Source organism: Cetorhinus maximus, chromosome 3, assembly GCF_964194155.1.
Source record: "Cetorhinus maximus chromosome 3, sCetMax3.hap1.1, whole genome shotgun sequence".
Taxonomy (NCBI): Eukaryota; Metazoa; Chordata; class Chondrichthyes; order Lamniformes; family Cetorhinidae; genus Cetorhinus; species Cetorhinus maximus.
The window spans coordinates 48,414,244-48,437,029 of record NC_135881.1 but is presented as its reverse complement, the minus strand read 5'-3'; the positions used below and the strand labels follow the sequence as shown (position 1 = coordinate 48,437,029).

General features: G+C 45.5%; 1 protein-coding gene across 3 annotated transcripts in view; it reads left to right on the top strand.

Annotated features, from left to right (window-relative positions):
* gpr158a (G protein-coupled receptor 158a) overlaps positions 1-22,786 on the top strand; it is a 642,328-nt gene that overhangs the window by 482,274 nt on the left and 137,268 nt on the right. For all 3 annotated transcript variants that reach the window (XM_078538078.1, XM_078538082.1, XM_078538086.1), the window contains one exon: positions 18,646-18,755. In XM_078538078.1, the coding sequence (XP_078394204.1) occupies positions 18,646-18,755 (110 nt within the window). The remainder of the gene's footprint in view (positions 1-18,645; positions 18,756-22,786) is intronic.

Sequence of the window (22,786 nt, the reverse complement as noted above, 5' to 3'; positions counted from 1 at the left end):
CTGATCAGCTGCTGAAACCTTCATCCATACATTTGTTACCTCTAAACTTGACTATTCCAATGCTCTCCTGGATGGTCCTCCCCTCTTTCACCCTATATAAACTTGTGCTTATCCAGAACATTGCTCCCCATGTCTCAACTCACACCAAGTCCCATTTACCCAATTTGCACTGATCTACATTGGCTCTCAGTCTGGCAATGCCACAATTTTTAAATCCTTGTATAGAAGCAAAATACTGCAGATGCTGGAAATCTGAAACAAAAACAATAATTGCTGGAAAAACTCAGCAGGTCTGACAGCACCTGTGGAGAGAAAGACAGCGTTAACATTTCGAGTCCATATGGCTCTTCTTCAGAAACGTTAACTCTGTCTTTCTCTCCACAGATGCTGTCAGACGTGCTGAGTTTTTCTGGCAATTTTTGTTTTTGTTTTAAATTCTTGTCCTTGTTCTCAGATCCCTCCATACCTCTGAAACCTCCTCCAGCCCTACAAGCTTTCGAGATCTTTATGATCCTCCAATTCTGGCCGCTTGTGTTTCCCTGTTTTTAACTGCTTCACCAGTGGTGGCTGTGCCTTCAGCTGCCTTGGCCCAAAGCTCTGGAATTCCTTCCAGAAACCTCCTGAGTCTCTTCCTCTCTTTCCTCCCTTAAGATGCTCCTTAAAACCTACCTCTTTGGCCAAGCTTTTCATCGTCTGTCCTGTTATCACTATCTCTGGCTCTGTGTCAAAATTTGATTGATAACGCACTTGTGAAGCACCTTGAAACATTTTGCTACATTAAAGACACAATATAAAAGTTGTTGATCGTCTAAATCTTTTAAAATACACTCTTATCATCCTGTGTATCTTATTATTCTAACCTGTTGATTCCGTTGACGATTGAACTTGGTCTCTCTGAGAAGTAGAACAGATTTAAGAAAATGAGACATTTTAAAGATTTTGGCTTTCTGGCTAATATACAGCTTTGCCAATTTGAATTTGAAATGAAAGGAATCCTTAATCCCAAAGCTCCTATTCAGCCTTAAGTACTGAACAGCAAAGGAATTCCATACAAATAGACAAAGGAATTTAGAACTATAGAGAAAAAGGCAAATTGAAGCATTTGAATTGAGTCTTGATCCATCTCCCCCATCCAAATCCCACGACTAGAGATGGAAGTGTTCCTTATTTACAAATAAAGACTAATGCTGATTAATTATTACATAACTACATGGCACTGTGAGACTGCACTCCTTGACCCTCCATCCCTGCTGACTCCAACAAAGACTTTCACATTTAGAATCCATTATCACACTTGTGAAATAGAGAACATTAATCACAAATAATTTTATCAGTGTGTGATCGATGGAAGTAAGAACACTGAGGCTTATTTTTCTAGCACAAATCATTTTTGCATCAATGAGGCAATCTTGCTAATACTTCCTTTATTGATCACCTTAAACTTGATGCATTAAGCTGCGGAAATGGCTTAAAATTGAGTGTTGTCATCATGTACTGGGTCTCTTTTATAAAGCACAGTTTATTTAGAAGCAATTTGTAGCTAGTACCTCCTGTCCTGTGTTGCTTGTAGCTACTCTACCAGGAGATCAACTGTCATGGTGTCATGCTCGTCTGTCTTGCACCATCCTAACACATCCACTGTAGTTCATCTGCAATCGCTCTGTGATGTCTGTCATTCAACTATGCCTAGGTTGAGCCCACTTCCTGCTGCCCCCCACTTTGTCATCTGGAAGAGATCTCTGTAGCTTTTTCGTTCTGGTCAAATGGCCAAAATACTGATATTATCTTTTCCAGATGTCATATCTTAGTGTTCTTTTTGGTGTTGCAATTTCAAGCACTGCTTCATTTGTCTTATTGTCTGTATAGGAATTTTAAGCATACGTCTTAGCATCTATATTTCAAAGGCCTTTAATTTCTTCCACAGATCTTTATTAATTGTCCAGGTTTCTGAGGCAGTCAGGAAAGTGGATAGAATGTAGCATCTTATGAGTTTTTTGCTTGTTACAAGCTTGAGTTTTCTTGTTGTTAACACATCCCTCATCTTCACAAAATTACTTCTGGCCGTCTCTACTTTGGCATCACATCTACCATCTTCTGTTATCATTTGTCCCAAACAGACAAACTTACTTGCTTGTTCCAGTGTGACACCAGCCACTTCAATCTTCACTTTAGTTTCTTCTGATGTATTGCTTCCACTGTTTTGTCTTTTTGGTGTTCATATTCAATCTTTTACTTGATCTGCAATATTTTGTAGAGCTTCTTCTGATTCTGCAAGTATCACTGTGTCATCAGCGTACCGTCCGTTTATGTTCAGTGCTGACTTCTACCAGACTCCATTTTCACTAAACCGAAGGCCTTATCCCGTATTGTGGGAGTTATAATTCTTTAGAGAAGTCGCAAGTGCTCCTGAAGGGCAGATAAGGTCTGTAGAATTGTCAGCTGCCAAGTTATTTAAATGGCTAATCCTTTAAAAATTGAATAAACTGCCAACCGGTGTCTGTAAGAGTTGAGAAAAAATGTGTTCTAGCAGCTTCAATAGCTGTTTGACTGGTCTAAGTGCTTTCATTATAGCATTATTAATGCTCGACTGCTTTCTACAACCTATCATTCTTATCATGAGGGGTATAAGTTCACAGTTTGAGTGAGAGCTCAAAGAGGTTACTAAAGGATTAGATGACTTTGATATGGGGTTATGAATACAAATGTTAGGGATCAAGTACTTGAGGGCATTTAAATGAACTGAATGGGCTTTCGTGAATGAGTATTTTTTTGTTTGTCCATGGTGGTTACTGGGTGAGTTGTCATGAAGAGCGTGAGGGCAAAGGGGTTGGGAGGATAGGACAGTTGAGGACTAGGGGGCCTAATGTTTAAGAAAACAACCAGCCTGAAGTCCCAGAGAATCGAGGCGGGCCTTTTAAACAGCCCGGCTTGGCACTCTGCAGCCCCTGTGTCTATCTGATCTGCATCCGCGGTTGGCAGGTCCAACTCCATCCCACACCTGCCCCTCTGGAGTGAAGATCCCACCATTCGAGGCACTTTTTCCCAAGGCAAGTGTGTCCTGCCATGGGGATGAAAATCCAGGCCAATAAATCAGTCTGACAATGTTAGAATGCCTTGAGTTGAAAAAAAAAATGCCACAACTGAACCTTTGGTCTCTAGAAATGATGGTCATGTCATGAAACTTTACATTAAGCTACTGACACTGATACTGTGCAAGGGGATCATTATTGGTTTCTTCGTGCAAGCAGTCAATAATCCAAATAACTTAAAAGTCACATGCCTGGTCTAAGGGCACACATCTAGACAGTATGCAACATCAGTTGGTGAAGCCGGGAGCTGTTCCTCCTCTTCAGTGAAGCCCAGGCCTAGACTATGTGTTCATCACTTAATGAAGCCAGAGGCTTTTTAAAATTAAATAGGGAGCTAATGATGAAGCCTGGAAGACACCTTTGTAGAAGTTTCACAATGTGTGGCATCTGCCTGCTGGTGTTAGTGCCAGTGTGAGCTTTATGCAGACAACTGTTTCAATGTTAGATATTCATAGGGATTAGGAACAAATGGTCCGGAATAAGAATAGAACCTAATTAGTTTTAGATAGAAGCAGCAGGAGAGGTCTTAGCCTGTTCTGATTTTCTATAAGGTCACCCAGTCACTTCCGAAGAGTTAATGATGCCTAAATTTGGCTCACCAAACGGAGAGGATTATATTTACACGACCAACTTCCATCAAAATCTGCAAAATGTGTAAGGTAAATATATGCCCAGTTCTTTTGCAAGTTCTTTTACTCCAGGGGTGAAATCATCCCAAATTTGTGCTAAGTGTGGTAGCTGGTGGGAAAAATGATGTTTTACCCGCTGGCCACGATGGCGGGTTTTCACACCATATTGTCCCAATGCCGCCTCATTAATCATGCATTCCCGGTAAACAAGCCGTTTCACCAGCAGGCGGCCACCGATTCACCCGCCACTTTGTCACCTCGCCACTTCCTCATGCTGGGTTTCATATTTAGAGTGTAGTGTTTAAAGTCTGCACACCTCCCAGTGCTTCTAGCCCAGGACTGCTGCACAGAAGACATGACCCCAAAAGACAAGAAGGCTGCAGCCCCCAATTCAATCACATGTCCCTGGAATGCCTTTTGGACACCACGGAGGCCTGCTGAGATGTCCCCTACACCCGCTGTGGCCATAGGAGGGGCAGCAACCCCATTGCTGATGCCATAGTTGGCCTCCAACAGTGCCAACACAAGTGGGGTGTGGGGCAGCTCGATCTCACACCAGCTTCCTCTTCTCCTCAAGGAGCCAGCCAGGGGCCCTTGGGCACCCATAAGGAGGTGCACACCCCGGGGCCATCCACCCAGGCGAGTCCAGGAGTGTCTAGAATGTCCAAACCCCTTCTTCCTATGACCCCAGCAGCTCCAGCTCCACAGGCCGAGGAGGGTGCCACTGCCACACAGCAGGACCCTGAAAGCAGATCTTGACCCTCCAGCGGACGCCAGCCAAGGTCATCACAGATATTGCGTAGTAGTCAGCAGGCTGCCTCCGCCTCTGTTGTGGATGTTGGGGGAGCACCAAGACATAGTGGCAGGGTTAGGAAGGTTAAAAAGATGTAGTTGCACAGCCTGGGCACAGGTGTTAATCGCTTGTACATAATGTTCATTATTGTAAATAATGTTCTGATGAGCAGTGTTCGTGTCACTCAGATGTGGAACCTTGGTACCTGCACAAGATAAAGGCAATGTCTCAGTCCAAGGCCTCTTCCCTGTGCTTTGTGCAACCTTCCCAGCACACTAATGTGCGCCTTCACAGTCACTGGACACAACAGTCATGCCTGCACCGTGATGGGGCTTATTATTGCCGCCAGAATATCCTTGGCCAGTGGCACAGAGTTCCATCTTTCCCTCTGCGTGCGCTCAGCACCTTTTGAGGTGTGGCTGGTCTTCTGATCACATCAGCATCTGTGTCCAGTAACAGTGTGGCCCTGAAGGGTTCAGCTCACGAGGATCAGGAGAAGTTAAAATTTCCCACTGCATCTCCATGATATAACCCTATACAGAGTGCAAGTGATCTGCCATCAGCCAGACAGGAATCAGACATTCACATAAGCTATGTGAGGATCTATGGAGTGTCCCCACTGCATGTCGTCATATGAAAATATGAACATACGAATTAGGAGCAGGAGTAGGCCACTCGGCCCCTCAAGCCTGCTCCGCCATTCAATAGGATCATGGCTGATTTGAATGCAACCTCAACCCCACATTCCTGCCTACCCCTGATAAACTTTCACATCCTTGTTAATCAAGAATCAATCTAGCTCTGCCCTAAAAATATTCAAAAACTCTGCTTCCACTGCCTTTTGAGGAAGAGAGTTCCAAAGACTCACAACCCTCTGAGAGAAATAATTTCTCCTCATCTCTGTCTTTAAATGAGCGACCCCTTATTCTTAAACAGTGACCCCTAGTTCTAGATTCTCCCACAAAAGGAAACATCCTCTTCACATTCACCCTGTCAAGACCCCTTAGGATCTTAAAGGCTTCAATTAAGTCGCCTCTTACTCTTCCAAATTCCAGTGGATACAAGCCTAACCTGTCCAACCTTTCCTCAAGAGAGAACCCACCCATTCCTGGTATTAGTTTAGTAAACCTTCTCTGAACTGCTTCTAACACATTTACACCTTTCTTTAAATGAGGATACCAGTACTGTACACCATACTCCAGATGTGGTCTCACCAATGCCCTGTACAACTGAAGCATAACCTCCCTACTTTCGTAATCAATTCCTTCCTGGAATGAAGGGACTATGGGCATCTGCTGCGTCTCCATGAAAGGAGCTTTATCACAGACGGTAGGTGTGCTGCCACCTACCAGACAGGAGTCAAACGTTCACAGATGTAGTGTGAGGATCTATGGTGTCTCCTCACTGCATGTCGTCATAATCCTCCATAAATCTAGCAGCTATGCGGCCTCCCAAGTGCGCCTGCCTCGTCTGGCCACTGCCATCATCCTTGCCTTTGAGGACTTCCTTACCCTCATCCCTGTCGACGTCGTCCTCATCAGAGGAGACATGCAGCTCCTCCATCTCCTCCTCAGCCAGCTCCTCTCCTTATTGCAGTGCCCAGTTGTGAAGGGTGCAGTAGGCGACGACGATGCGTGACACCCTCTGTGGACTGTATTGCAGGGCTCCACCAGACCGGTCCAGGCACCGGAATCTCATTTTCAATATTCAGATGGTTTGCTCCACTTAAGTGCAAGTTGAAGCTTGAGTCTCATTGTACCTTCCCTCTTCTGCACTCTGAAGCTGCCGCAGGGGCGTCACCAGCCGCATCCTCTGTGGGTAGCCCTTGTCTCTGAGGAGCCAACCCTGCAGCCTCTCTGGATCCTGGAAGACATCAGGGATCTGAGACCTATTGAGAGTGTATGACTCGTGCACATTCCCTGGATACCATGCACAGACCTGTAGGATGCGTTTGTGGTAGTTGCACACCAGCTGAACATTAAGCAGGTGGAAGCCCTTATGGTTGACATAGTTGGCCGCTTATTGTGGCAGAGATCTGAGCGCCATGTGAATGCAGTCGATGGCATCCTGCACCTGTGGGAAACCTGAGATCTGGGCAAATCCCAGCGCTCTTGCTTCCTAGCTTTCCAGATCCCGGGCAAAATGCACAAAGTTGTGAGCCTTTGCGAAGGTGGTGTCCATGACCTCATGGATGTATTTGTGGGTGGAGGCTTGTGATATCCCACATAGGTCACCTGTAGAGCCCTGAAAGGAGCCACTGGCATAAAAATTGAGCTGCATGGTCACTTTCATGGCCACTGGCAATGATGCCCTCCATGTCCTTGTGGTGCCAAATCCTGCAGCAGGTGGCAAATGTGACTGACCAGTTCCTTAGACATGCACAGTCTTCAGCGACACTGGTTGTCTGTCATCTGCAGGAATAACAAGCACCATCAGTAGACCCTGGGTCTAGCTAGGCGCTGACCAACGACAGCTAGCTGCGGCTCTTCAGTGGCGTGCACGGGAACCCCAGTTACACCTCCTTCCTGAGGGTGCTGCTTCTCCTTCTGCCCAGCCAAGCACCTCCGTCACTCTCTTCTCCATCAGCTCTGCTCTCTTAATGCCTCGAGGCATACAGCTAGGTCACCAGGCTCCATGCTCCTGATGCACTCCTCCTGCAGGATGAAAGAGAGAGATGCATGGGTTAGCATGGGTGTACGAAGAACCTCTCTTGGTTAAGTCTGAAGGCCCTTTATCGCATCCCGGAGACTGCTGGCCGCCACTTGGATGGCCAGAGATTAGTGTGCTGCCCGAAACACCACCCACCTCTGCCCTACTCCTCCCAACCGATTAGAAGCTGCTTTGCCCATTGGACTGCATGTGCTCTCAGCTCAGGCACAGGCATTCTCCTAATCTGCACTGCAAGGCTGCAGTGTTAGCTTGAACCATAGGGGAGGCTGGTCCCAAAGGGATGATGACATTGCAAGGGGCTGTGAGCACCTCCACCAGTGACTGCTCCATGGCCAGCTTTAGCAAAGAGATTGTACAACTTGCCCTGTCATCCAAGTGTTCTGCAGTCCACTAAAACGCACTTTAGTTTGCAGTCTGTGCCCGAGGGATGAAAAGCTCTGGAGCACTTGGCGGCACTTTCAGCCCTCTGTTTGCTAGAGTGGGCAGACAAGTAGATAAGTGGCCCAACTCCAATCATATCTATGTGGCTGCGCCTGAACTGTCTCAGCTGTGGAGGAATTGTCACTTTATACAAGGTTTCCCTAATATGTGACTGCTTCCCTCCCCCTGCACCCCCGCATGTGCTTGTGCGCTACCATCAGACTGGGCTGCCTTGCCCTCCCCAAATTGCCTCCGATGCAGTGCAGTCCTTGTCACCCCCAACTCGCCCCACAGCATGCCACCTTGCCCACCCCACCCCCCAACTTGCCACAGCCACAGCGCAACCTTTGACCCGTCACCGCACTGTCAGCAGACTAGAAAAAAATGACTTGCCTGTGCCCTCGCCTGAATGCGTAGTGGCTCAACTTAAACGAATGACCCTCGTGAATACGGCACAACCTTGGTGTGCACTCGCCTCCGAGTTCCCCTCAATGCAGCTGGCATGCTGTTGTGAAACATGTCGGCGTGCAATCAGGCCAACGTACTCAGATGCCCCAGCGTGGGGGGATGATTCCGGCGAGCAGGGATTATTATGATATGCCGATGTATTAAATTGACATTCCCGATGTGCGGCGGCAGGAAACGCGGCCCACCATTGACGGGAGGAGTGGACAATCGCAAACTGGTTTCACGACGGCGTGTAACCGGTTTTTGGCCTTCCCACCATATTGTCCACTCACACCCGTCATGACGCCCGACGTCAACGGGCACGGAAAATCCCACCCTAGGATTGCAAAATTGACTATGATTCTAGATGGTTTCTGAATTCAATTTATTATTCCAATTTTAGTTTTCTGACAGCGGATGAGTAGTTTCCAATATTGTGACTAAAATAATATGGGTTAATTGCCAAAATAAATAAGAGGTTACATTCAGCCATGTCATACTGATCTTTACTTGTTCATTATTAATTTGTAGTTGAGATCAGTGTCTGAAATTGATATAAATTGGCAAATTTTAAGATTAGATCCTTAGATAGCTGAAGTTAATAACATTAGATTGCCAATTTGTTGAATAGATTGAAGCCCATAGGCTTGTAGAAAGCAACGTTCCCAAGGTTTATGCAACCTCATCATCCTGATAGGGCCTAGATAGGGTGGACAGGAAGGACCTGTTTCTCCTAGCTGAGGGATCAATAACCAAGGGGCATAGATTTAACGTGATTGGTAGAAGGGTTAGAGGGGACATGAGGAACATTCTTATTTTTTTTTCTCCCAGAGGGTGGTGGGTGTCTGGGATTCACTGCCTAAATTGGTGGTTGAGGCTGAAAAGCTCGACTCATTTAAAAGGTACCTGTATCTGCGCCTGAAGTGCTCTAACCTGCAAGGCTACAGACCAGGTGCTGAAACGTGGGATTAAAATGAGCAGCTAGTTTCTTTTTTAACTCTTTTTGTTTTAGCCAGCACAGACACAATGGGCTGAATGGCCTCTTTATGTGCCAGGACTTTTCTATGGTTCTATTGTTCTAATGTCAAAATCGCCATCTTGTCTCATTAACTTGATCGAGTTTTTCGAGGAAGTGACAAAGATGATCGATGATGGAAGGGCAGTGGATGTTATATACATGGATTTCAGTAAGGCCTTTGACAAGGTCCCTCATGGCAGACTGGTACAGAAGGTAAAGTCGCACAGGATCAAAGGTGAGCTGGCAAGATGGATACAGAATTGGCTTGGTCATAGAAGACAGAGGGTAGCAGTGGAAGGGTGCTTTTCTGAATGGAGAGCTGTGACTAGTGGAGTTCCGCAGGGATTAGTGCTGGGACCTTTGCTGTTTGTGGTATACATAAATGATTTGGAGGAAAATGTAACTCGGCTAATTGGTAAGTTTGCAGATGACACTAAGGTTGGAGGAGTTGCAGATAGTGAAGAGGATTGTCAAAGGATACAACGGGATATAGATCGGTTGGAGACTTGGGCGGAGAAATGGCAGATGGAGTTTAATCCGGACAAATGCGAGGTAATGCATTTTGGAAGGTCTAATACGGGCAGGAATTATACAGTAAATGGCAGAACCCTTAAGTGCATTGACGGGCAGAGGGATCTGGGTGTACAGGTCCACAGGTCACTGAAAGTGGCAATGCAGGTGGATAAGGTGGTCAGGAAGGCGTATGGCATGCTTGCCTTCATTGGCAGGGGTATTGAGTATAAAAGCTGGGAAGTCATGCTGCAGCTGTATAGAACCTTAGTTAGGCCACAGTTGGAATATTGCATGCAATCCTGGTCGCCACATTACCAGAAGGATATGGAGGCGTTGGAGAGGGTGCAGGGGAGGTTTTCCAGGATGCTGCCTGGTCTGGAGGTTATTAGCTATGAGGAGAGGTTGGAGAAACTTGGATTGTTCTCACTAAAGCGACGGAGATTGAGGGGCGACTTGATAGAAGTTTACAAAATTATGAATGGCATGGACAGAGTAGATAGTCAGAAGCTTTTTCCCAGGGTGGAAGAGTCAATTACTAGGGGACATAGATTTAAGGTGAAAGCTATAGAGGAGATGTGCAGGGCAAGCTTTTTAAGCAGAGGGTAGTGAGTGTCTGGAATTCGCTGCCAGAGGAGGTGGTGGAAGCAGGTACGATAGTGGTGTTTAAGAGGCAGCTTGACAAATACATGAATAGGATGGGAATAGAGGGATACGGACCCCGGAAGTGCAAAATGTTTTAGTTGACAGGCAATATGATCAGCGCAGGCTTAGAGGGCCGAAGGGCCTGTTCCTGTGCTGTACTTTTCTTTGTTCTTTGTATAACATCTTTTATTTACAAAGAGACCTCCTCATTTGTGTTGATCAATGTCATGAAGATATTAATCACCTGCACCGAGGTACAGGAAGGGTTGGGAAAAGGGGGGCATTTTCAGGGTGGTAACCTGTAACTAGTGGAGTGCCACAGGGATCAATGCTGGGGCCACAATTATTTCCAAATATATTAATGACTTGGATGAGGGAAATGAATGTACTATCACCAGGTTTGCGGATGACACAGAAATAGTTGGGAAGGCAAGTTGTGAGGATGACACAAAGAGTCTACAGAGGGATATAGACTGAATAACTGAGTGGGCAAAAATGTGGCAGATGGAGTATAATGCGGGAAAGTGTGAGGTTGTGCACTTTGGCAGGAAGAATAGAGGAGCTGAATAGTATTTAAATGGAGAAAGAGTGAAGAAAGCTGCAGCACAGAGGGATTTGGGGGCCCTCGTGCATGAATCCCAGAAAGCTAGCATACAAGTTCAACAGGTAATAGTTAAGGCAAATGGAATGTTGGCCTTTATTTCAAAGAGAATGGAGTATAAAAATAGGGAAGTCTTGCTAAAACTATACAAGGCACTAGTTAGACCACACCTAGAATACTGTTAACAGTTTTGGTACCCTTATCTTAGGAAATATATATTGGCATTGGAGGCAGTCCAGAGAAGGTTCACTAGATTGATCCCGGGGATGGAGGAATTTTCTTTTGAGGAGAGGTTGAATAGATTGGGCCTGTACTCGTTGGTGTTTAGAAGAATGAGAGGCGACTTTATCGAAACATATAAGATTCTTAGGGGGCTTGACAAGGTAGATGCTGAGAGGTTGTTTCCCCTTGTGGGAGTGTCTAGGACCAGTGGGCATAATCTCAGAGTAAGGGGGCGCCCATTTAAAACAGAGGCGAGGAGGAATTTCTCCTCTCAGAGGGTCATCAATCTGTGGAATTTTTTACCACAGAAGGCTGTAGAGGCTGGGTCGTTAAGTATATTCAAGGCTGAGATAGACAGATTTTTAATCAGTAAAGGTTATGGGGAAAAGACAGGAAAGTGGAATTGAGGATTATCAGATCAGCCATGATCTCATTGAATAGAGGAGTAGACTTGATGGGCTGAATGGCCTACTTCTGCTCCTACATCTTATGGTCTTATGGTATATAATATTATTGGAAATTATTTTAAGTTGGACTTGTAGTGGGTCTGTGTCTGTGGGTGTGAGTGTGTGTGTGTCTTAACTGGATTAAAGCCAGCTAGTCTGGGTGCTTTGATATATAGTAGTTTTGAGATGTTAAACAGTAAGGTAAAGAGTACATTTGCATTTTGTTGAATAAACCATTCAAAGACTGGGGGTGAAATCTTGCACCTAGTTAGGAGACACCAAGCAATATATTTATATTACTAATAAAATTGGTACTATGAAAGGGATTTTATTGTTAGAAGAGGTGGAGTTCAAAGGGCCTGGTGATACAATGAGAATTTGCATTCAAAGGGAAGGCTAGGTATATACAGAAAAAGAGCTTTGTGTGTGACTCATAGACAGCTTAGATCTTCCATGCCTCTAAGACTTCAACTGTCTGCGAAGGTACCAAATTGAAAGGAACCTCATTTTGAATTTGTAAGATAAAGTGTGCTTTGCCTGGTGTCTGTTTAAGTTATTGTTGCCTTTGGGAAGATTACCTGGGAGTGATTAATTTGGGGATTAGTTTAAAAGTTATTATGGTAGTAATTTGTAGACATGTGTATGTGTTTAATACCTTGTAAAATTAATAAATGTTTAATTTAATTTATATAAAAACCCTCTGGAGGCTTGGTGGTTTCATTTCTGAATTCAGAGTTGCATCTTAAACATACCAATTGAAAATATAGGTTATGACAGTTGTTTAAAGCTTCCCTCTGGAATTTTAAATAACTCAGCCTTTACCAACTGCTGTGTCATAACAATCAATCTGAAAGACAAGAGTACTGTGTACAGTTTGGTCATCTTATTTGAAAAACGATATAATAGCGTTCGAAACAGTTCAGAGAATGTTCACTTGACACATTCCTGGGATGAGGGGCTTACCTTATAATAAGAGGTTGAACAGGTTGGGCTTATACCCAGTGGAGTTTAGGAGAATGAGTGGTGAACTTATTGAAATATATAAGATCCTGAGGGCACTTGATAGGTTGGATAATGGATGAATGTTTCCTCTTGTGGGAGAATAAAACTAGAAGACACAGTTTAAGGATAAGAGGTCTCCCTTTTAAGATGGGGATAAAGAGAATTTTTTTCTCTAAGAGGGTTGTTAGTGTATGGACTTCCCATCCCCAGAAAACAGTGAACGTTGGGTCATTGAATTCATTCTGAGTTAGACAGATTTTTGATAGATAAGGGAGTCAAGGGTTATGGGGAGCAGACAGGAAAGTGGAGTTGAGACCATAACCAGATCACCCATGATCTTATTGAATGGCGGAGCAGGCTCGAATGGCTAAATGGCCTATTCCTGCCCCTAAGTACTATGTTCCTGTGTGTTTGATATCAAAAAGGGATTAACCCTTCCAACATGTGTCATTCACCAATGCCCTGTACAACTGCAGTAAAACTTCCCTACTTTAATATTTCATTCCATTCACTCCACTTAGCCATGTTCCCCTGATGATTCCTAAACTAATGAAGCACTGGCACCTAGACATGCTGGTTACTTGTTTTATCTCTAGCTTCTCAGGTCTTTGCTCACAAAAAGTCTGACCCAGCGGCAGATAAGGGAGGATACCTTTAGCCTTTTAATGAATCATCCCTAGACCTGTGGCCTTGCTGATTCAATTTCTAGTTTTGGTAACGGATGCTTAGTTTCTACAAACTTTTGTGGTTTAGCCCTTATCCCTCTCAGCACTTGCTCTGACTACTGACTCTATTTGGAGGATCCATTTAAGGCAATTCATAGGGCGTTTCTCCTACAATGCAGAGGTATTGTCAAGCAAGGCTGAGGTAGGGGACGTGTGGTGTAGGGATTTGAAGAGGAGGACGAGAATTTTAATTCAGCTTGCCAGGGGACAATGGAGGAGGTAGAAGAAACATGAGAAAGAATAGCTGTTGCTTACTTTTTGGGATCATGGGCGGAATTTTCCTGTTGGCGTGCAGGGGCGGGCCCCGCACATCTGCGCGTAAAATGACGCACGGTGACGTCGGGCAAGTGTTCCGACGTCACTGCGCACCATCACGATATTTCACTGGGCAGGCACGTGGTGATGTCTGACGCACACCAGCCATTAATTAACAGGCCACTTAAGGCCCTTGACTCACCAATCGACGCCATGCTAGTGGCTCTGAAGGTCACAGCTGCCCTCAACTTCTATGCCTCTGGTTCCTTCCAGGGCTCGGTGGGTAATCTTTGTGGTGTCTCCCAATCAGCTGTCCACACTTGTGTCAAGCAGGTTACAGACGCTCTGTTCAGCCGTGCATTGACCTTCATCCACTACCGTTGGGACCAGGCAAGCCAGACACAGCGAGCCAGAGGCTTCATGGCCATTGTTGGCTTCCCCCATGTCCAGGGTGCAATAGACTGCACACATGTGGCCATTAAGGCGTCAGCCTTAATGCCTTTGTCAACAGGAAGGGCTTCCACTCCATGAATGTGCAGATAGTGTGTGATCACAGGATGCAGATTCCAAAAGTCTGTGCAAGGTACCCAGGCAGCTCCCACGACACCTACATCCTCAGACACTCCCAGGTGCCGGGGCTTTTCAGTGCTCCAGCCCGGCTGGATGGATGGCTGCTGGGTGACAAGGGCTATCCCCTCAGAAGGTGGCTCATGATGCCTCTCCGCCATCCAAGAACAGAAGCTGAGCAGCGGTATAATAGGAGCCACACCTCCACAAGGGCTGTGGTGGAGAGAACCATCGGTCTTCTCAAGATGGGATTCCGATGCCTGGACCGCTCAGGGGGCGCACTCCAGTACCCCCCAGATTGTGTGTCAGTGATAGTGGTTGCATGCTGCGCTCTCCACAATCTTGCGCCGGAAAGGGGGGGACGCAGTGGACGATGAAGATGTCGACGTAGTGGCTGCGGCTGCACACAATGAGTCCAGCAGTGAGTCTGAGGATGAGCACGTACAGGGAAATGCTGAGGGGGTAGACGCTGACCCAGGCATACTGCAGGGGGGCAGTGACACCTGGGAGGCTTTAATATAACAAATCTTCAGCTAGCACACCACAGATGGACCTCCAGGACAAGCCTGGGCTGTAGGCGCGATACTCAACACCTAAGTGTAAAATCTGCCAGGTTAGCAACAGTCACTAAGGGCCTTGTTAATAAAGCTGAATGTCCAACAAAGCACTCATTACAGTTTTGGAAACCATACACATGCAGAAGAAAAGAGGCACCCTCAGCCATGGTCACATGTCTGAATTTATTATGTCAAGCAAACCAACTTATTCAAAAAAAAACAATAGTGTTACAAATCAAAACAAATCATAAGGACCTCATCTCGGGTCAACACAAAAGCACCAGTGAAAAACCCGTGCTGTGCCAAAGGTGCCTTTTGTTTTCGTTTCCAGGTGCCATGTCTTGGTGCTGCCCTCTCCCTGGGAGTGGCACCTGAGACAGCCTGCTCACTCTGCTGTCCTGTTGGCCTTGATGACCTTGGTGGTCATCCTCTGGCCCGTGGAGCCTGTGCTGGCCCCGCCTGGGAGGGAGCTGCCAGTTCCACAGCTGCCATCTCCCCAGTTGTCGCAGCCTCACCAGATGCTATGGTCACTGGGAGAGGGGCGGAGGAGCTGCTGCCCTCATCCGGAGCGCCCTGAGAGGTGCCCGCAGAGACGCCAGGCAGCTGTTGCGCCGACGTGAGGTCGCTTCGGACCTCCCTGATCACCATGGGCAGATGGGCACCGAGCTGGGAAAGTTGATGCCCACACCATCTCCCGCACTGATAATGACCAGCTGAGGTCAATGCCGATGTGAGGGTTTGCTGGTCAGAGCACATCCCCAGGAAGCCCTGATGGGTCTCCTGGGGAACCTCTTCACGAGAGTCGCCATTCTCTCCATGGGGGACGCATGTGGCTCATTGCTTCACCGATTGTCCGTGTAGACTCCCCCACCATGGACACTAAGCCAAGCATGGCCTCATGTATCTCCCCCAGATGCTCCCGCACACCCGGCCGCATTTCCTGCATTTGCTGTGTCGCGGACGACTCCAGAGGCACATCATCAGACACTGACTGAGCATGTGCCTGGTCACCTGCAGCCCTCCCGCTGCTGGCGCCATGGGCACTCTCTGTCTCTGCCAGCTCCTCCAGCGACTGTGAAGTGCCCTCACCGCTGTGCCCTGGGAAACTAGCCGATGTTCGAATTCCCACCAAGGTGCTAGTATCTGCGCTGGTGCCTGCCTGGCAGAGATGGTGTGATGCTGGTGAGACTTCAGGCCCCTCAGGTGTGAAAGGGGGCCTCTGCTGCTCCTCCTCCCAGCCCTGCTCCGCTGGTGCTGAAAGGAAGAACAAAGACAGTGGAGACAATGACAAAATCCATCCATGTCCCCCGGATCATTATGCACTCATCCTTCCACAACGAATGGTCAAGCCATGTTGCAAAATTAAATCACTGAACATTCAGCACTGCTATAGCTGTTGGGAGAACAATGCTGACCTCATTGTTGGGCATAAATACCTGGCCGTGACACCCCAGCCTCACCGGCACCAGTGGACCTGGGCGCATGGCGCCTCTCCAGATCCAGGGCCTCCTGCTCGAAGCAGCTAAGAATGGCGATGTGCGCCTGGCCGCTGCCAGTCCTCGCACACTCTGCCATGTTATGTGCATTCTTCTGCTGAAAATGAGAGCTGAGCATTGATTAGTGCAAATTGCACATGGACTCTGTTCGCGCATGGCCCACGCCAACCAGAGTGGGACATATCAGGGCTCCAGTGCCGCCTCCACCCCGCTGCTGCCAAACACTCACACAAAGATGCTAGGTCTCCTCCACACCCCCCACCTCCCTTTGACACATGCTGCCAACATCACATTATGCACCACACGGTATGTCCTTCCATAACAAGGAGGCGCAAGCATGTGGAGTGCAGAGCGCAGCAGATGGTTTGTTGCCACACCACCTTGAAGCTCCCCTCCCAGCATGTCATCACCCTGACTTGGACGTGTCCAGGAGTTCAAACACAGCGCCTAGATGCAGCTCCTCCAGGTTGCCCCCAAACTAGTCATGTGGGACTCAGTGTAACACATGCTGCAGGGGCAAAACCCATCTCTTCACCACCCTCTCAGGGTGACCTCAGCATAGGCAACATCTGCTGGCCCACCCAGCAAAGGACACATGCCGTCAATGATTTAATGCACTTGGGCCAGGGGGGAGGGGGGTGGGGATGTGCAGCAGGGGGTAAGCCAACCTGCTGGGTTACATGACCAATGCCAACCTGCTACTCACCCTGCCAAAGCACAACAAGTCATTGAAGCGCTTGCGATTGGATCCAGGTGCGCTGCACTACATCGTGGGAGCTCACCACCTCTGCCACCTCCTCCCAGGCACGTTTCGTCATGTGGAGGGGCCTCCTCCTCACATCCTGGGGAACCAGCACCTCCCGCAGTGCTGCCACCTCCTCAAGGAGGGCAGCAAGGCAGTCATCTGAAGAACGAGGGGCACACTGGCCCCCTGCCCTACCCTCCGGCCTGCTCTGTTGGCCTACCCTCCGCACTGGCCTGCTCACCAGAAGCCCTCTGGTGAGCCCTTCCACTTGCCATTGTGAGCAGCCTTGCAAAGGCTGCCAACGCTTCATATTAACAGGCTGCAGGGTCACCATTGGACCCGTCAGACAGTGCATTCCTGCCGCCGCCTGCCCGCTCCCACTATTCTTGGGAGTCGCGCATTACGTTTGGCACACCTTAATTGACCCGCCCGCGTAAAATGGCAGTGCAGACCCCACCCATGCCTGCTTCCGCTCTGCACCACCCCCCCCCTCCCCCGGGCAACCAGAAAATTCAGCCCCCTGTGTAGAGGTATATTAGAATATTCTACAACTAATTCCTGATTTGACACAATTTAGTCACAAATTGTATTTCCTATAGTTAACTTGTTCAAATGCATGCACACTTCAGCAAAATATAAGTAGCCCTTCAATTAAGTCACAATGGAGTTGTTCTTCTCATATGACTTCAGTATTAGATGGGATAGGGTACTTTTGTACATTTCTTGCCGTGAATTGGTTTAAGTAAGCCTAGAATGTCAACTGAAAGATTTCCTTATTGTTTTATTAATATTTGTATTTTTATTTGTATCTAACAGGTTCTATCTTTGTCCCATACTGCAGCTTTGCACTAGAACTACGATCTGATTCATGGAGAGATTAATTGTTCTGATTAAACCTGATCCACTACATTCATTGACAAATGTGTTCATGCTTTGCTTTCAACTCCACGACAAATGTTTCTTTTTCTGCCATGGGGTTTTCTGAATTTTTGTTATTGCATTTATTGCAATTGCTGTCAAAGAGCTAAAGCTAAATTAGCAACATCTCATCATCTTCAAATATGCTGAATTTTCGAACTCTGTAAACACTGTATTCATAAAACTTTGAACATCTTTGGCAAATCTATTCGATAACCATTTACAAACAAGCTTTTGGACAACTGGTTTACAAAATATTCTTTAGGAAACCTATCGCAGTACAACTAATAGAAGAACATGAAATATATTTGTGTGCTACATGTTTTCTTCTAATTTTATAAATTCATATTTCTTAACAATATAGAATTTTGTTTAATATTTATGAATACCTTTATAAAAGAACACCAATATAATTTTCAAATTATGGAGAAAAGGGGATTATGTTCTAAATAAATGCTATTCAACAAAACTCAAAAGTGCTTCCTTTTAACAAGCAGACATAGGATGCTCATCATAGGAACAATGGTATATAATAAGTTAGTACACTGCCCTTTCATCTCTGGGTTTGAATTCTGGCTCATAGGATGTAAATCTTCTCTTTGCTGGCTGTGATACATCTAAAGCAGTCTGAACCTAGGTCATAATGGAAGTGGGTCACCAAACTAGCATTAAATTAATATTCCCGTCCAGAGTTTGGATAGTATTTAAATGAACATTTTTGATGAGATTAGGAGGGATTAGAATGAAGAAAGATTTATTTTGCATTCTTCCCTGTAGCGGCTTGACCCAAAAATGCTTTATGTGGACACTGCATGCGCCAAGTGTTACATTCTTCAGAAATGATACCATCACTTTGAGCAGAAATAATTGCTTTTGTTTTCTTCCTGCAGGTTGTTATACTGTACTTTGAGCCAAGTATATTCAGATGTATTCTTCTTCGATGGGTTCGTCTTCTAGGCTTTTCAATTGTTTATGGAACAGTAACTCTCAAGCTGTACAGGTACCGTCTCCCTGTTATCTCACATCCTTCTTCACAGCTGCCCTTTATATACCACCTACTGATCTGCAGAATAGTATGCAGCTTAAGAACTTACAGTGTGTTCAACAATTTAACCCTTGTTAAAGATTAAAATATTGTTTGTTAAGGAGGAACACCGCTATGCATTAAACACTTTTTTCCATTGACATCCTCCTGGTGCAAAGCATCACCAACCAGAAAGATATTTGGGAAAATTTCTCTCATGCAGCCCAAGATTTTCCACTCATTAGCATTAATGAAAGGAAATTATGGGCCGGGTGTAGGCAAGTTCACACTAAGCGTTTCTCACAGGTGTAGCTCTGAACCAAGGAGTTTGCAAATGTATCATTCCCCCTTATAAATTAATAGATGTGTTTCAGCCATGCCTATGATAGCAATTTGTAATAAGTCTATTTAAAACTCAGTACTATACTCAGTAAAATCTTTATTATTTGGCATGCTCCAGGAATGTGCGGTGCTGGTTAATCAAAGTGCCAGTTAACAGGGAGTTCCATTACTCCAGGGACAAGACAAGTTGCTGCTCTGTCTTGAGGGGAGAGAGAAAGCAGTCAAGGGCCCCAGCGCAGAAAGGCATCACATTAAAACCACCACAACTGAAGACCAAACTGACACCACAAGTGACACTACGACCTTCAACCTGGCTTTTAATAAAATCGAGCTGTTAGTTCACTGACAGTTGCTTCGAGCAGTATATCTTTGTTCAGGCATAATAGCCAAAACTGACCCAATAATTTAATCATTTTAATGTAAAGCTTAAGAACAATTTCTGCACATATACAATCTACTATTATTTTTTAAAATGCATTATCTGAACATTGAAAAATGACCAGCCTTTAAAACTAAATCGAGCTGTCAGAAATTACGGTTACTAGATAATTCCTGTTAGTACATTGCCAGATAACACAAGGTTTACTGTACAAAGATATTACAAGAAATTAGCCACATACATTTGTGTTATATGTAGGAAAATAAGACAAGGGTGAAAAAGTCAGAGGTTCATGTCATAGCAAATAGGTGTTCTACACTCCTTGTTCCTGGCCCTACTTGACTTTACTTTCTCGTATCCTGTCCTCAAACTGCCTCCCCAGTAGGTCTCCACTTGATTATCCGGCTGTTCTTCAAACTCCATCCTAACAATGGGATTCAGCCTTCTCATTACCCTCCCCCCCTGACCACCTTAAGCAGAGCATGAATTTGACAGCCTGCAGGAAGGTTATTTAAATTAGAAGAATAGTGAACTATATGTGGGTAATTTTGACTTTGGACAAAAGAGCAAAACAGGAGAAATCAGGTAAGCTGTCTGGTATCCATCCCACAAGTTTCATTTTCTTTGACTTCAATGCATGTGAAAATCAGGAAAGATCTACAAAAAGTGGCAAAATTGATAATGCCTGCTTTACACGAATGACCCATTAAAAATTAACTCCTCTGACACTGATGGAAGAAAATCCAAACCTGCACTGGTTTATTCATTTTACAATTCCTAAATGTCATTTCCACCTGAAAGAATAAACCACTGGCATCCCAAAACCTGAAATAGCTTGTTGTGCAACTTATTTCTTTCTTTTAAAACAAAACTTCTTGATATCCTTTGCTGTTGCTCACCGATGATGAGGGGTCAGCTCCAAAGGGGGGTTAGACTTCGAGTGGGGGTCACTGTAGCTGCGGGGGGAGACTGAGTGGTGAGGCTAGCTTAGGAGGGGGTCAGTGATGAGATCTGAGACTGAAAGTCAGTACTTTTTACAGCAAGGAAGCAAATTGGTCAGAAACCACAGGAACAGGCTCTGGCAAAGGTCCAGATGATTAGTGCAGACAAGAGAGCTTGTGCTGCACATTTTATATAAAAATGTAGTTACACATTGTTAATACTCAAACTTTAAAACAATATTTTTAGAAATATATTTATGCTCATTGCATTGCTGTTATAAAAAATACGGTATGGTATAATCGGAACTGAATACCAAGGGCACAGTTATAATTCATGGATCCTCTACGTTGTTTCTCTTCTGTCATATATAAAAGATTGTTTCACAAGCAAACCCATGTTTCCTACGAACTGAAACATGCTCTTATACTCAAACCAATCTGATATTTAGCCCTTGCCGGGACTGGGATCGGGTCAGACTGGGATCTTTGTGGAGGCAGGATGGGGCAAGCAGCAGGGCTACCACTCCTGGTGGGGTAGGTGACATGGCTCATTAAAAACCTATTGAGGCCAATTAAAGGAGGGCAAATGGGATTTTCCCATCGTCATCCAGGTTCTCGCAGGTAGCGGGGCACAATTTAACAGGCTGCAAATGGCACCCCAGCAGCAGACCAGGGGCCTGAGGCCCTCCCTCTTGGCCTGGATGCAGGAGCAGCCACAGGCCATCCTGTAGAGGAGTTCCTCCTCCTCTCACCCTCCCAGAGCGGTGGTTTGGCTGTAAAAGCCATATTTTGATTTAAATATAAAGAAGTTGGAGAGAGGGTGCCTCCATTTTGAAGTGCCCTCTCTCTTAACTTATGCTGTATGCAGCCTGCTGTTCCTTTCAAGCTAGAATACCTCTGATTAGCCCTCCAGCTTCAAGAGATTGCCTGTTGTCCTTAATTGGATGACAAGTCCAATGTCTAACCATTCAACTTGCTGCCCCTGTGAAAATTGGGGCGTCTGACTGCTTCCTGTTTGGGGGGGGGACGGGGGTTGGCGGGAGGTGGTGGTGAGGCGTGATAGTTGGGGGTCCTCAAACAGTCCCAACTTTTGTTTTCATCCTCTGAAGGAAAAATTCTGCCCATGGAGTTTGCATGGCAAACAGCAACCCATTTATGATATTAATAAATTCATTGGAACGATGCATTGTGCTGTCCTGGGCTTTACAAATAAGCATCACCCTGACAAACCGTGGGCCTCAGACTATAAACTACTTATTGGTAAAATTAAATATAAATAAGAACAAACTCAACAGATTTCAAAAGATTATAATTCTTCATGCAATCTTACATTGGCTTTTTCTAAACACTAAGGGCGGAATTTTTACAGCAGTGGGATTTTACGTTCTCACCAAAGGCAATGGAGTTTAGAATGGCTTGCCGCATTTCACGGTCCCATCCCTGCTGCGAGCGGGCCATAAAATTCCCGCCTAAGTGGGTGAAATTGGCCTCAGGCCATAATGCAAGCTAGGCGATAGCAAATTGTCAGACACTTTTATCTTTGATAAATAAAATCAATGTGTGTTTTAAAATGAGCAGCTTGCCATCTGAAGTCAATTTCGCCCTGTAAAAGTCAGGAAACTTTGAACTGTTTTGTGCGGTTATTTAAATAACTTCCATCCTTGATGAAACACTTCTACATGAGAAAGACAAACCCATGAAGCCCTCTGTTTGTCTCCATGCTATCAGCAATACAGCAAAAGTCACCTTGGAAAAACAGGTGGCTCTTATGCTCACATCAGATAGCTTTTAGCTACAGAGCTGTCAATCAACAATAGTCTTCCAAAGATCCTCAAAACCTTCAGATCCTGGTTTCAGTCCTTCAGTCATTTCCCGGATCAGCCGAGATGTATGTCTGATAATCAGGACACATTGTTGAGACAGCCATTAAATTGACAGACTTGTGAAAGCTCAGTACTATAGGACACACAATATATTCTAAAGTAGAGCCTAATCATTTACATCAACTCCTTCTATCACCTGGTTTATCTTTGAATATTCTCTTACTTGCTCAGTAATACAGCAGCAAAACTTCTCTTTTACCCGTCTGTGCCTCCCAAATCAATGTAATCCATGCCATTTAGTCTGAAAGCAAATCAAAGGCACCTTACTCACATAGCAATGAACTGCACTATTGTTTATTTCAATTGTCGCTTCCACGGTGTTTTGCTTTTGTTTTCACATTAATGCGTGAAATCTATGAAATCCCATAGAGGGATTAAAACATTAGAAGACAATTTTCTGATCCATGACTCTGTATATACTAGTTCACAGGGTGTGAAAAAAGGGGTTGAGAGCCCTAATGC